Source organism: Delphinapterus leucas, chromosome 4 (genome assembly GCF_059928025.1).
Source record: "Delphinapterus leucas isolate spDelLeu-1000000601 "Yukka" chromosome 4, BTC_Dleu_Yukka2, whole genome shotgun sequence".
In the NCBI taxonomy this organism is placed as follows: Eukaryota; Metazoa; Chordata; class Mammalia; order Artiodactyla; family Monodontidae; genus Delphinapterus; species Delphinapterus leucas.
The window spans coordinates 129875578-129890430 of NC_143132.1; the positions used below are offsets into that span (position 1 = coordinate 129875578).

Consider the following 14853-nt stretch of genomic DNA (forward strand, 5'->3'; position numbering starts at 1 on the left):
ATATTTTCTTATGTTTAAAAGCCATCTGCTAGGGTGTTTCGTTTTGTTTTGTTTTTCCTTGTAAGCTGTTGGTTTGGTGTCCTGTGTTGAAATTCCTATTAAGTTAATGATTTTTTCCTTATTGATGTACAGGTGTCCTTTGTATGTAAGGAAATCAGGTCTTTGTCTGATATGTGTTACAATTATTTTTCCGTTTGTTATTCATCTATTGACTTTGAGGTATCTTTCCCTTCCAGAAATTTTACGTTGTGACATAGTTAAATTCATCATCTTTTCCCCCACCGATTTGGAATGCTGTCTTTACCATATGGTAGAATGGAAGAGTAGAAGTCTTTCAAAGAGAACAGAACTGGCCAAGATAAGTCGGTCTGGCTAGAATGAAGGGTGTATGTGGAAATGAGGCTGGTGGGATGCTGGCGTGGCTGTGGCTGAGAGCTCTGCTCTGGGGACGGAGCAGAAGCCCAGGAGTGGCTGCAGGAAATGCAACTGCAGGTTTACACGTGTTCAGTCCCCATCAAGACCATACATTTGATTTGCCTGGAAACCTCTCATTACAGACTCTGATCACCTGGGAAGGTGATGTCCTCGTGTGCGTGCAGAAGGGGGAAAAGAAGAACCGAGGCTGGAAGCAGTGGGTCGAGGGGGACAAGCTGCACCTGGTAAGTCCCCAGCTCCCCTCCACTCTGCTTATGCCAACCGCCGGTTCACCCAGCCAGGCGCTTTGACAAGAAAAATGGCCGTGCCCTCCTCCCCTAAGCTCCAGCCAAATGCGTGTGGTCAAATGCGTGAGCCATTCCCATCTGGCTCAGGGGACTCCAGGAGGAAATCTATATGGCTGTTTCTCTGAACGGCTGAAATTAAAAGGAAAGTTCAAGATGCTGAGTTAGGAAGCCGAGATCCAAGGAGAAATGCAGGGAACCTGTCAAAGGTCAGCCGGGGAGAAATGCGAGGCACAGAATTAAGATGCCCTGGAGGAGGGTGAGACCAGGCCTCCTCAGTGATGTGAGCCTAGGAAGGAGAGGGGTTGTGGTGGGCTCGGGATGCATGGGAGCAGGTTGCACTGGGAACTGCCTGTAGACCGCAGGCACTGGCCTCACATCCTAAGCTATGTCCACCTGATCCCAAAATATTTTAGTTTAATTTGACACCGGAACAGAGCAGTTGGAATAAATTATTTCTGATTTCCTTGTATAAATTATATCCATCTAGATAGCTTAATTTTTCACTCTTCAGTCTTTAAGGCAAGTGATTTGTCCAACATTCAATAGTGAAAAATCTTTCACTCCTTCATGCATTCAGTCACTCGTTTGTTAAATGAATGGCTCATTTAATGGATGGCTCTTTATTCATTCACCTGTGGAGTCAAGCAGGTACCTGGCTCTGGTGTCAGTATTCATGTCACAGGGTGCCCTTCAGAGCCAGCCTTGCCTCACCTGAGTTCTTTATTTCAGAGACAATGTCAACTGGTGATAAATGGGAGGCAGTCACTGTTTTCCATCGACAGTTTTCCCTACCTGCTCCAGTTTGGAAGGTGGATTTTTTAAATTGTAGTACAAACCCCAATTGTCCCTGTGGCTAAGCCAAGGGATTCACCATCAACTGCAATGATTTTTGTGGTCGTTCCCACACTCGTGTTTTTCCTCTCCTCCCTCAAAGGGTCACGAGGCGCAGATAAGGTCTGGGGGCTCCCTCTGTCCAGATGTCTGCCCAGGCAGGCCTGGGGGAGCCCTTCCGCAGCCCGTGCCCTGTCATTGCTTGTGCTGCCACCAACCAACGTTCTAATCACCGGAGGCCAGAAAATCCACAGGGTGCAGGGACAGCTCACCAGGCGCTTGCCTTCCAAATGCTCCCCACTAGATCCTGCCCTTCTTTGTGGCTTTGCTGCCTTTTATAAATTAAGCGATGTTGCTTTAATCACGAGAGTAGGAGAAATCCTGCTCAAGAGGATAATTTCTTCGCATTTTTCATTTTTATAGTTGTTCAAGCTCAATTCAAGTGTCAAAATCAAATTACTGCTACCTGCGGGGCACGCCAGCTGATTGGGTCTCTGAGAGGCTCTTTGCGCAGAATGACTAAGTGTCCTCTTTATTCCGGCTCCTCCCCCACCCCAACACACAGACACCCAGAGGGCTGGGGGTGGGCGGAAGGAAGGCCTGGCTTGTTAGTCACTCACCTGCTTCTGATGTTGCAGGAGCTGACGTGCGGCGACCAGGTGTGCCATCAAGTGTTCAAGAAGAAGTGATGGCCGTGAGAAGTGGGCCCCTTGTCCCCAGCTTCCCCAGAGCCTCTCGAGGAGCCCCATGTCTCCAGATGACCCCTCCCAAGTCTTGCCTTTGCTCACCACAGCCTCAAATGACCCTCAAAAGCACGCGCTCCATGCTCCCCATGAAGAGCTCTCGGCTGGCTTTGGGGAACAGCCGCAGGAACCCCCTACTCCTGATAGAGCCCATGGAGGCATCTGGATGGGTTTTAAACAGAACGAGTATGTAACAGTGAGAGACATAGTCATCCTTCCTTGAAAACTGGCATTAAACGAGAAAACAAAAATCACTCCCATACTTTGAAACCCTTCCATCTATTCCCCTTTATTTCTAGAACTGTCACTTTTATCCGCAAGCAGAAGAGGTCATTGCCTGCATGGTGGTTTTCTGTGCAGCTTTTGTCGTTTAGTTTTCAGTTTGGTTTAGCTTCGTTTCTTTGTCGTTAGTTTGGGTGTGGGGTTGTTTTACCTGGAAACACTCTCTGGCCAGCACAACGTATCCCCTACTAATTCTTGGACATTGCCTATTGGAGATTCTTTCCTATGGATAGCACATTTATTTCTCCAAGATCCTATTTTAGGAAGCATACGCTTTCCAGTTTGTACTTTCCCTTAAGGAGCCTGAGCGGCTCTACCTCTAAAGGCCTCTGCAGGTCTGCAGTGTCATCTGCTTTTGGTCCAGGCCAGTCCTTTGCGCTTCAGCCCTGGGCAGACTTTCACCCCTGCAGAGGGGTCACCAAGCTCTGCCAGGTAGCCTTAGTTCAAGCCCTGTGCTCCACTTCTTAGCTGGGTGACCATAGGCACATCATTTGGACTCTCGATCCTTGTTGATCTCTTCTATAAAATGGAGAAGACAAAAATAGCATCTCCTCCACTGGGATGGGTCACTGTGAGGATTAAGTGAGTTAACACGTACAGAGGGCTTGGAACAGGACCTGGTACGTGGTAAGGGCTCAGTCCCTGCTAGCTCTGGTCATTATGTGGATCTACCCCCTCCACCACCTTCGGGGTCCAGATGAGTGGATGCTCAGCAGCAGTAGGTCAACACCTCCGAGGCTTCCTGCTGCTTCCAGAACATTAGGTTCGTTACTCCGAGGGAGCACTGTATTTTCCTGCTGGATATGTAAATGGAATAGTGCACCTGGAACAGGAGAGTAGTTAATAGGGATGGATTTATGGTGGATGGTTCATGGGATCCTGAGAAGGCACTGCAGGTCAGAGCCATCTCTGTATCCTTCTGTAGCAGAGCCTGGAATCCCACCATTAGACAAGCACTGCCTTTGAAAGGTAGGTTCATGCCAGGAGGGATAGCAGGTGGTATTAGCACCCTCTGGTATGATTTTTTTTTTTTTTTTTTTTTTGTGGTACGTGGGCCTCTCACTGCTGTGGCCTCTCCCGTTGCAGAGCACAGGCTCCGGACACGCAGGCTCAGCGGCCATGGCTCATGGGCCCAGCCGCTCCGCGGCATGTGGGATCTTCCCGGACCGGGGCATGAACCCGTGTCCCCTGCATTGGCAGGCGGACTCTCAACCACTGCGCCACCAGGGAAGCCCTCTGGTATAATTTGAATGATCACTGATCCTGAACATCCTAAAAGGAGAGAAAGGCTGTCAGCTGCCCACGTGACCCAGGGCCAGCCTTTGCTCAAGCGCTTGTGACAGGCGGCCGTGACGTGGACGTACTGGCAGGACGTGCTCCCCAGCAACCATTGCCATGTCCAAGAAAGTGCCTGGTGGGGCCTCATGCTGGCTGAGGACCTAGGGGAGGTGTGGTGTTCTCTCGGGTGCCGGGGAGGGGGAGCCTCCTGAGAAGGTGCAGGCCCGTCTCCTGGGGCAGACCAGGGACCAAGTGGAGGGACTGGTGAAGTGGGCCCCTTGTCCCCAGCTTCCCCAGAGCTTCTCGAGGAGCCCCATGTCTCCAGATGACCCCTCCCAAGTCTTGCCTTTGCTCACCACAGCCTCAAATGACCCTCTCCTTTGTCGCTCAAGAAAACTCTGTTGAACGAGATCATTGAGGACTAGCTAAAAAGTGTTCTGCACATGTAAGGGGTTATATGTATTAGTAACATTTGACCCTAGTTTTTGCAAAGTATATTCTAGGGAATGTTAGCCACTCAAGATTCTGCAAAACAGTTCATGGTCAAATGAACTTCGGAAATGCTGAGAACTATATGGCCTTCTTAGAAATGTACAGTGAGCTTTAGTGTGTTTAAAGCCCTGAAAACTCCTGTAGCAAAGAAGCCCGGCCTTAAACCGCAGGACCCCCTTCACCCTGCAGCGTTTCCTGTCCACAGGGTGTTTTGGAAACACTGTATATCTGCATTCAATGAGAGAAAACAAACAATATCATTTAAAACTCCCCTTTCCCAAGTGGGGTTTTCTCAGTATATTTTCTTTCCACAAAGGAAGAGTAACTGAATTACTTTACATACGGTATGAAAGACCGGTTGTGGCAGTATTCATTCTACTGATCCTTCTTTCTCAACTAAGATGCATCTGAACTCATCAGAAGTAGTCAAGATGGAGGCACCTATTTTAAAGCAAGGGCAGGTATTTGGGGACAGGGCTGACCTCCCAGTCCTGCACTCACTGCGGATAAGGTAGGGCAAGTCCCCTGCCTCCTATTCCTGTTCCCTCAGCCTATTTCAAAACCAAATCACGACAGGAATGCCTCACCCTGATACTGACAAGTCTGTCTGGGGACAGAGTGGAAGGGGTCACCTTGGTGGGAAAGGCGCCCAGACCTTCAGGACCCCAGCCTCCAAGGCGTGTCAGGAGAGAGACTGGGGTTAACATAAACCAGGGGGCCTGATCTGTCCCATGAAAATCCCAGTGCACACCTGGGCAGTGCCGCTGAGTTGTTTAAGCACGGACTTCTCTGTCAGCCCTTGGATCAAATCCTGCCCCGCCTCTCTCCAGCTGTGTGACAGTCTGGCAGTTACTCTCCCCCTCTGAGCCTCTGTTTGTCCATCTGCAAAATGAGGAATAAGGACTGTGATTCATAAGGGGTAGTCAGGATTGAATAAGATCTTAGCACGGTAACTGAACCAACAGTCAGTTACCCTTATTACCTACCCTCAGTGCTCTGTGTCCGCAGGTTCTGAATTTAGATCCCCGCTTGGTTGAATCCGTGGGTTCAGAACCTGCCAATGCAGAGGGTCAACTGTATTATACCATTTCATATAAGGGATTTAAGCATCCACGGACTTTGGTATCCGTGGGTAGCCTGGCACCAATCCCCTAGGATACTGAGGGACGACCACATGTGTGTGTATGTTACGTATACACGTACACACATATATATACACATTCTCCACCCCAATCCCACACATCTATACATACGTACATACATACATAATGAGCTAGTGATTCCCTTCATTAAAACTCTTTGCTTTCTAAAAGCTTCAACACTGAGATCCTTACTACAATCTCCAGATGGGAAGATCACTAGTAAGACTTACTAAGAAGACAGATTCCTGCCCCCCACACCCTTTCCGAGATTCTGGCTCTGAGGTCACAGGCAGGGTCCAGGCGTGTGTGTGCTTACAAGCTCCCTAGGTGAGCGCCCTCAGGTGCTTGGCAAGCACACTGACAAACCCTACGTTGTTCAGGTAAGGCATGATTCACTTTAAACGTGTACCCACCCACGTGTCACCCATGAACACCCTCAAGCAAAAGCCGGGTCTGTCTCTGCAGGTGGCCAAAGGTCACGTGACCCACCCACACATTTTTTTTTCCTGCCATATGGCATCGGGGCCGCTGCCTGTGTGGCTGAGCCCTGTAACAGAAGTGACGGCACACTTTCTGGAGCTGCTGTGTGACAGGGGACGCGCTTGGGCCCTGGAGGATGGCGGTGGGTGATGGAGACAGGGCACAGCAGAGAAGGAAGTGACGTGAACAAAGTCAGGGGGCGGAAAAGGCAAAGCGGGCTGGGGTGGGGGGAGCGGAGCACCTGCCGTGAGGGTCAGTGAGGAGGCCAGGTGCGGAAGGTGTTCGTCAGCCGAGGGAGGTTGTAAAGGCCTTGCAGGGCCTCATGGAAGCATCATGGGGGCCAGTGCGGGCCTCTGAGCAGCAAGTGCTGTGATCCGATTCATGCACCAGGAGTAATGCTCGGCCACTGTTGGCAGGACGGATGGAGGCGGGCAGAGGGACTCAGGATTACCTACTCAGAGGCTGTTACAGTGTCATTCCCAGGAGATGCTGCGAGGGACCCACCTCAGGGCCAGGGAGTGGTTGCAGGGAGGGAGGTGAGAGGTGCTGGGAGGGGCCCCTGCACTAGATGATGGCTGCACAAATCTCCTAGAGGACATGAGGCAACAGGATGGTGAGAGGGGAAGGAGGAGCCTCAATGCGGCTTAGCAGTCGGGGTGGGGTGGGGTGGGGGGGTGGGGGGGGTGGGGGTGGGGGCGGGGAGTGGGGCCAGAGGGAAGGTCATGGGTTTGGGTTAGGCCTGCTGCACATGTGGTGACAGAGCAGTGATGGCAAAGCCCACATGCCTCTCCCATTGCCCAGTGCCACCCTCCAGTGGCTAAGTGTCACCCCCTTCATCTTACCTTCCTGCTGGGGCAGGAGGCTGGGCTGGGGCTGGGACTGAAGGAGTGGCCAGCTGTCACAGACACTCATGAGGCCAGGAAGTGATGATGACGCCAAGGGGAGGGGAGGGAGGAGGGGAGGGTAGTGGAAGGAAGGGGAGGGGAGGGGAGGGGGGAGGAAGGGAGGGGAGGGGGTGGGGGAGGGGAGCAGTGGAGGGGGGAGAGGGGCAAGAGAGGAGGAGGGGAGGGGAGGGGAGGGAGGAGGAGGGATGCCTTGACTAACCAAGTACACAGACCATAGCCAGAGTGGCAGTGACTGAGACACACCCCAGGGGCTTTCTCTAGTTTTGTTCCCCCCACAGACACTCCCGAAGCACAGGAAGGTTTCTTTAAATATAACTAGGCAAGTCAACACAGAGCAGTTGTAATTACAGGCGCTCAGTAGGCTTGGCCTGGGTCCTTAATTGGTGTTCAAAGAGAGGATACTGGGCCTTTTGTTAGGCACCTCATCAGTACTGGGGCGCTTTCTAGGACTAGGATAGAGGAGCCCATTTCACAGAGGAGGAAACTGAGGCTCTGACTGAGTCCAACCCTCACCCAGGACTCCACAGCTGGTAAGTCACAGCGGCAGAATTCGAACGCAGGTGGGTCTGTCTCCAGAGTTGGAGACCTGCCACCGAGGAGGCAGCCCCTGGCAGGGACAAGGTGGCCCTCCCCATTCCTGGATGTCCAGTCCCACCCCTGCAGGCTCCGGGCCCCCGGCATGTTCAGGAGACCACGAATGCCATTTTTTCCCAATCATTTGAAATCAGGTTTTATTTTTCTTAAATCAACATTCACTTTGTCTCCTTCAAGACTAATTCTGCTGCTGACAGGACGTCATTGGAAGTGACTCATTTGCATTCTCCCAGCTGGGGGCTTGGGTCCTGCCGCTGTGCAGAGCCTGACGGAACTGATGGACAGAGCAGGCTTCCTGGAACTGATTTTCCCACTCGCACTGGCGTTTTTCACTCGTGATTTGTGATTGATTAGAAGGTCAGGAGTTGGGATATTTAATTCTGGCTCACTGGTTACACTGGTTATATAGATGGATCCTATTAGAAGCTGGGGCTTAAGAAAATGAAATCGAATTTTCAGAACTTTCAAGATTTGTTCATAGATTTTCTGGGACTGGCCCTTACTTTTGTTGTTCCTCATGCTTCTGATTGCTAAGGTTATGGAAAATGAAGGAGCGCCAAGGGGAAGGCCTGGAAAATGTGGTCAAATCCCACCTTTTTAGAATATTATAATAGAAAACGCACTTGACCAATAAGAGATTAGTGAGCTCCTGCCATGGTCAGAGGCTGGAGACACGGATGTGTCAGTCTGCTCCTGTCAGGGAAATAGCCACGCTAGGCATTTCTCATGGAGGGCATTCAGTTCAGGGGATTGCTTACACAGAAGATGGGAAAGCTTGGAAGCCTACTAGGAGATGTGGAACAGCTGGGAGCTTGGCAACAGCAGGAAGCTGAGGGACAGATGCGTCAGGAGGAAAATGGTTATCAGAAGCCAGAAGCCAGAAGCCAGCTGCCAGGAGGGGCTGGACCATAGCAGGAGGGGCTATCAGAGGAGACCAAAAAGCACCACAGAAACAGAAGAGGGAGGAAAAGACAGAGAAACACCCTGGCTTCTCCTTTCTTTCCACTTTTCAATCTCCCATCAGTGCTCCCACGAGTAGAAACTAGCCCAAAGCCTGTTGCCAGAAAGCCTAGGAAACGTAGGCAACAGCACAGGGAAAGGAGGGGAAGGCATCTGAGAGCAAATGGACACCGAGGGGCACTCGGGGGAGTGGCCCCCAGGCCCTGCCCTCCAAGAGCTCCCAGTCTGACTCAGGCCTGGGAAGAGGGGAGGGGTCATCATGAACTGACCCTTCCTTGTGCCGTGCGGTGTGCCAGGTGTTTTCCATATGTACTGTAGCTCTCTTAATCCTCAACACAATCTTGCACGGCAGTACCATCCCCATTTTACACAAGAGGAAACTGAGGCTTGGCAGGGTTGGGAGGGTGACAGTACAGACACGGGAGGGCGGGGGTTTGGATGCAGCCTCACAGAGCCCAGGCTCCTGTTGGCATTTCCAGTGCCTGTGGCTGCCTTACTCCTGACATCCATCAGCCTTTGGGCTAATGTGACCTTTTCCAAATGCAGACAAACTCATCCCAATCCTAAAGGACAATGAAGTTGATAAAAGGGAGCACTTACTGAATTGAAACAAAACAGACTATTTTATTCGCCTTACTTTTAACTCCTATTAAGTACTTAAAAGCTCAATGGAAATGTTTTCTTTTATTAAAGTTCACTGTTTTAAGCTTTAAAAGCGATGGAAGGGGCTTCCCTGGTGGCGCAGTGGTTGGGAGTCCGCCTGCCGATGCAGGGGACACGGGTTCGTGCCCCGGTCTGGGAAGATCCCACATGCCACGGAGCGGCTGGGCCCGTGAGCCATGGCCGCTGAGCCTGCGCGTCCGGAGCCTGTGCTCCGCAACGGGAGGGGCCACAGCAGTGAGAGGCCCGCGTACCGCAAAAAAAAAAAAAAAAAAAAACGATGGAAACCTCTCTAAAACTTCCCTAGAGCCCAGATCTTTGGCTAACCACAATCCCACAGGCTAGCCCACGGCTGTAGCCGGCGTGCTTACATGTGTCTGGGCAAGTGTGAGATGTGAGTGACTCTGAACACTCACTTTGTGGCACCTTTCACACTTGTAATTGTATAGTGATTTGTAATTCTTATTCATTGTCATTCCCATCCTCCTGGATCACAAACTCCCGCAAGGGCAGAGGTGGTTCTGGTTTGTATCCTACTCTCTACAGCCTCTGGTGCCTGCTGCTGCCTCTGCCCTTTGCCTGTCTGCATCGCAGACATGGTCAGCCAGGAAGTATTTATCAGACACCTCGGTGCCAGGGCCTGTGACAGATGCAGACATTTTTCTTCATCAACCTATTCATTCCAGGAACACTATCAGTCATCTACTCTGAACCAGACCCAGTGGCCAGGCACTGACGGGATAGAGGGAAGCAAAGTAGCCATGTTCCCTCCTACCAAATTTTGTTTCTAAGCCTCACAGGCTTGCAAGGCAGGCATCATTATCCTCTTTTTATACATGAGGCTCAAACAGGATAAGAAGGCTTCCAAAAGCACACTCCTGATTTGGAAGTGACCGGGCCAGGCATCTCACCTCCTCTCCCTGCCCGGCACTGCCCCTCCTCCTTGCTGGGCAGGGCAGGAGGCAGAGAGAGAACCTGCAAAGTAACTAGAGAAATTGGAAGATGCTGTTGCTTTATGTGTTTCCCATAATAAGAGAAGAAAATAAAAGACCCTTGTAATCCACTAGCCACTGATAAACAAGATCTTGTCTGTAAGGCCCTTAACCCAGCGTCTGGCAGGTAACAGTCACACAACAAATCTAAAACAATAGTCTGTAATTACTTGTTTTTAAGAACAAAATGGGACCATATTTTAAAACCCAAAAAGGAACAATTTTGCCCTCCAGGGGACATTCAGCCTTGTCTGGAGACAGTTGTCATAACTAGGGGTGGGGTGCTACTGACATCTAATGGGCAGAGACCAGGGATGCTGCTGAACATCCTACAATGCACAGGACGGCCCTGCAACAAAGAATGTTGTGGCCCCAATGTCAATAGTGCAGAGGATGGGAAGCTGGTCTCCTGGAGACTTTTCTTGCATCATTATTTTTTATAACATTATTTTCAGCAGACACAGAGAGATCGATTACATGGCTGATGATCTAGACAGTTGGAAGACTCTTTTTTCCTTGTAACCTAAGTATAGGATTAACCTGCTTTATCCCAGCTTCACAGATGAGCTTCGGCACGTTGCCACCCTTTGACTCATCCCACCCCCCCTCCATCTTGTTGGCTCTCTCAGGGACCATGGAGGAGTTAGACAAGACCTACTTCTTTGCAGAAAGAGAACTCCAAGACTTAGTTCCTATTTTTAAGTGCTCTCCCTCTCTGAGTTCCTTCTCTCCCTGTCACAGGCCTGGAGGCCCCTGTTAGTCCCATTATGATCTTGAGGGAATGTTAATGCACTTTCCAATAATGGGAAATCTGAAAGCCAGCGCCATGTGATGTGAGCCCAGCCAGATTAGAACAACTTCAAATCCCTTTAGACTTAAAGAACAGTGGCCTTGTCGGAATTGTAGGGATAATTAGAAAATATGGTGCCGCTTTCTCTAATCCGGGTGAGGTTCTAGGATTGCAGAGGTGTCAGCTGGGAAGCAGCTACATTTTCTGTAACAGGTGAGGCTATAGAAGACCTTCCAAGATACCCTACACACATAACCAAAGGGACCCTAGTCCCTTTGCTCTACCTTGGCCAGAGGTCGGGTCCCTAGTTTGTCGTATGTCAATTGCACCTCAATAGAGCTCTTTTTTTAAAAGTCAAAGCTATATGGTGGGAACCTGGTTATAACTCTGGCTGTAGAGATAAGGATTTCAATAAAATTCACAGAACAGGAGCCAGGAGGAGCCTTGGTGGTCATCTGACACCCCTCCCCCTGCTAGAAGCCAGAGAAGGGACTTGCTAAAATGGCCTACTGATGTGGAAGATGGGACTCGAATTCATGTTTTCCCAACTTCCCCTCTAGATCGTTTCCCAATCACAATGGCACCTAAGGAGAATAACCTCCTCACTGAATGCCATGCTGCCCACTCCCATGCTCTTCTTTCCAAATAGGGAGAAATCACAAGGCACAGCGCTGGGGTCACTAAAAGGGCCACCTGACATTCATGAAACATCTTTAAGTTTGCACGGAATTTTCATCCTTGTTATTGTGTGTAATCTTCTTAAAAACCAGGAAGAAAAGGCAGCTAGTGTTAAAATTTCCTTGGCAGATGAGGAAACTGAGGCACAATGGGGTTCAGTGACTTTCCCCAGGTCACTCAGATGTTAACAGCAGAGCAGGCCCTCAGCTGCAGTTCTCCTAACCCGTGTTCCAGGGCATCACCCACTCCTCTGAGGACTACATTTGTTCCAGCCCCAGGAAATCCAAAAGGCAGTAGAAACCTCAGGGTGCCCAGAAATCCCCAGTGGGAGCCACCCAAGTTTGGGAGACTCCCTTTGGAAAAGGAGAGAAAGGGCCTGAAAGAACAAGGCACTCACTGACATGGAGGGTGGGCTTCTGAAAGGCCAGAGGAGCCCAGAGCCTCCTTCTGGCCCCTGGGAAGGGAAGGCCCCTTGTCCAGGGCAGGGGGATGGAATGGATCTTCCTTGACTCTGGTTCTCCCATCAGAATAAGAAGAAGAAAGAGGAAAAGACCACACACACCCATCTCCCTGCACCCCTCCAGGAGCAAAGGTTAGGAGCCTCCAGCCCACACGTGGACTCTGCCCCTTGGATACTTGGAAAACCAGCTTGTCCAAAGTCCTGTTTCCATTCCCTTATTTTGCACCAAACATCAACAGGGAAACTCCTTGGAAGGAACCACATCTTCCAATGGATGAGTCAGTGTGTTTGCCTTAATGGCATCGACATTCCAGGGGCAGGACCTGTACTGATCCACTCAAATCTGCCCGGATGGGCTTCACTGCCATGTAGCCTCCGGGGGAGCTGCCCCAGCCTCTCTGTATGGGAATGTCCTTCTTCTCTCCCTCCTCCCTGTCCCCTGCCTGTCACACCCACACTGGGAGGACTTCATCATTAACTGATAGTGGGGAGTCGGGAGACAAAGGTACATAGAGGTAGGAAGGGAAAACGTGAAAAAGCATTGCCTGTGGGTAGGACTCAGGGGAAGCGCCGGGTGCCGGGGAGCAGCTGGTTGGCGGCTAAGGGCTGGGGGTTGGTACAAGTCTAGCACCAAAGTTCTAGGATGTGCATGTGGCGGGATTGTCTCTGAGTGCATTGTTAGGTACCAGTCAACTACAGAACCAAAACTCAGTGGCCTGTGGGCCTCCATAGGGTTCTAGACCACCAAGAAGCTCTGAGTGGGCAGGGAGGGGAAAGAAAGACCCACTGTTTCTCCTCCACCCGTGTGACTCTGAGTCCTTTCTTAACCTCTCTGAGCCCCTTCTGGCAAGTAGGTAGACTAATCCTTGCCCACCTCTCAAAGTTGCCATGGGTCTTCTTGTGATCAGGCTACTCAAGATGGCTGTTCTCTTGTTCTCCGGACATCCCCAGCTCAACCAGTGCCTGTTTCACCTACACCCTACACACATAACTGACCTTCCTACATACTTGCCCCAGCCAGCGACAGCTTCTCAAAGGGGTGGTGAGGGGTGTGCGCCTCTACTGGTTTCCCTGCTAACTAATGAACCCACCTGATGTCACGCCCCTATAACTGGCAACCTCCGCTTGCCCCTGGGCACGAAGACTGCCACCACTTCCTGCCCACCATCTGTCTCACATGATGGAGTGTCACTCCAGGACCTTACTTCAGATGTGTAAGCTCCCCTATCCATTAAAACACAGACGTCTCTGTTGCTGACTCTGGGCTCTTTTTTGGTCTTGAAGCTGGGCAAGCACAGGCCTTGTAGGCCTCCTGGGTGTATCCCAACAGAGTTCAAGAAGCTAGAGGAGGGGCTTCCCTGGTGGCGCAGTGGTTGAGAGTCTGCCTGCCGATGCAGGGGACGCAGGTTCGTGCCCCAGTCTGGGAGGATCCCGCATGCCGCGGAGCGGCTGGGCCCGTGAGCCATGGCCGCTGGGCCTGCGCGTCCGGAGCCTGTGCTCTGCAATGGGAGAGGCCACAGCAGTGAGAGGCCCGCGTACCGCAAGAAAAAAAGAAAAAAAAGGATACGACAGTCCTAAAATCCTGGGAGTGCTTCCCGTGTGCCAGGGTGAGGCATGTATCTGTTAGGACATGTTGGGGGGTTGCTTGCCTACCCAATCCACAATTCTCCCCTGCCCCCACTTCCAGTCCAGTCTCACGTTTGTTCTGGGACCCACCCAGCTCCAGCAGGAAACCATGTTATTGGCTCTGGGGTGCCCTAAGTTGCCCAGTCGGGCTGTAAGGATTTACATTTCATGGTTAGGGGAGGGGGCTCTTGTACTCATCCCCCACCCTCACAAGAAGGCAGGTACTTGCCATTTTCCCTGCAGCCATGTGGAGACTCTGAAGAAAACCACCTTAGGAGGATGTCACAGCAAGGATGGCAGGGCCCAGACGCAAGGACGGCCAGCATTCTTAATGACATCGTTGAGCCACCTGTAGTCCCTCACCTGTGTAGTCAAAATTCAACCTCTGTACCTTGACACGAAATTGAATCTCGGAGACAGAGTTTTGGGTGAAGTCAAAAAAAATAGCTTTATTGCTTTGCCAGACAAAGGGGGCCACAGCAGGCTAATGCCCTCAAAACTGTGTGTCCCGACCTGGAGTGGGTAGTGAGGAGTTTTACAGTAAGGGTTCAGAGAGGGTGTGATCAGCTCGTGGACATTCTTCTGATTGGCTGGTGGGGAGGTAAGTGGGAGTCAGCATCATCAACCTTCTGGTTCCAACTGGTCTGGGGTCTGCGTGCTTGTGGGCAGCACACCGTTAACTTCTCCCACCTGCAGGGGGTTTCAGTATCTGCGGAAGAGCTCAAAGATATGGTTGTGTGTATCCCTTGAGGGGGAACCAGGACCCTGCCCCAAGGCCGCACTATTGTTTCTTGACTGCTCCTCCCTTGTCTCTGCATCCCCTCCCTTCCCTGGTTAGCAACTGTTTGAACCTGCCTGTTGGAACTCGGCTGAATGAAGCCTATTTCCTGCAAACAAGAAACGAGGAGGACACAGAAAGGCTTTTGTGCCCAAGAGCCCCACTGGGTCCTGCTCAGTTTCACATGGAGCCCGCCTTACCCCTGGACTTCTAGAATTGTGTGAAAACAAATAGCCCTATTTTTCAAGCCCATTTCTGAGACTGGCTACCCAATCATCTTAACTGCCTGAGGTGAGGGTGTCTTTCTCACACCAGCCACTGAAGCTGTCCCAGGTGCTGCTAGAAACTGCCACACTTCTCCTCACACCCTAGGAAGCAAAGCAGCCACACGGTGGTGGGACAGAGCGAGGTCACTATCTCCCCCTACCCCCAGGATCAAC

At 51.2% G+C, this 14853-nt stretch overlaps 1 protein-coding gene and 1 long non-coding RNA gene across 3 annotated transcripts in view; one reads left to right on the top strand and one right to left on the bottom strand.

Moving 5' to 3' along the window:
• The window catches only part of RBP2 (retinol binding protein 2), a 27447-nt gene extending 24897 nt beyond the window's left edge, over positions 1 to 2550 (top strand). For both annotated transcript variants that reach the window (XM_022582611.2, XM_022582612.2), the window contains 2 exons: positions 558 to 659; positions 2192 to 2550. In XM_022582611.2, coding sequence (XP_022438319.1) covers positions 558 to 659; positions 2192 to 2242 — 153 coding nt within the window. In that variant the 3' untranslated portion in view covers positions 2243 to 2550. The remainder of the gene's footprint in view (positions 1 to 557; positions 660 to 2191) is intronic.
• On the bottom strand, positions 2362 to 5980 carry LOC111179241 (uncharacterized). Its single transcript, XR_002645864.3, has 3 exons — positions 5335 to 5980; positions 5100 to 5230; positions 2362 to 3401 (listed from the first exon to the last, which is right to left on the bottom strand). It is a non-coding gene; the product is annotated as an uncharacterized LOC111179241 (long non-coding RNA).
• Between the last annotated feature and the right edge of the window lie 8873 nt (positions 5981 to 14853).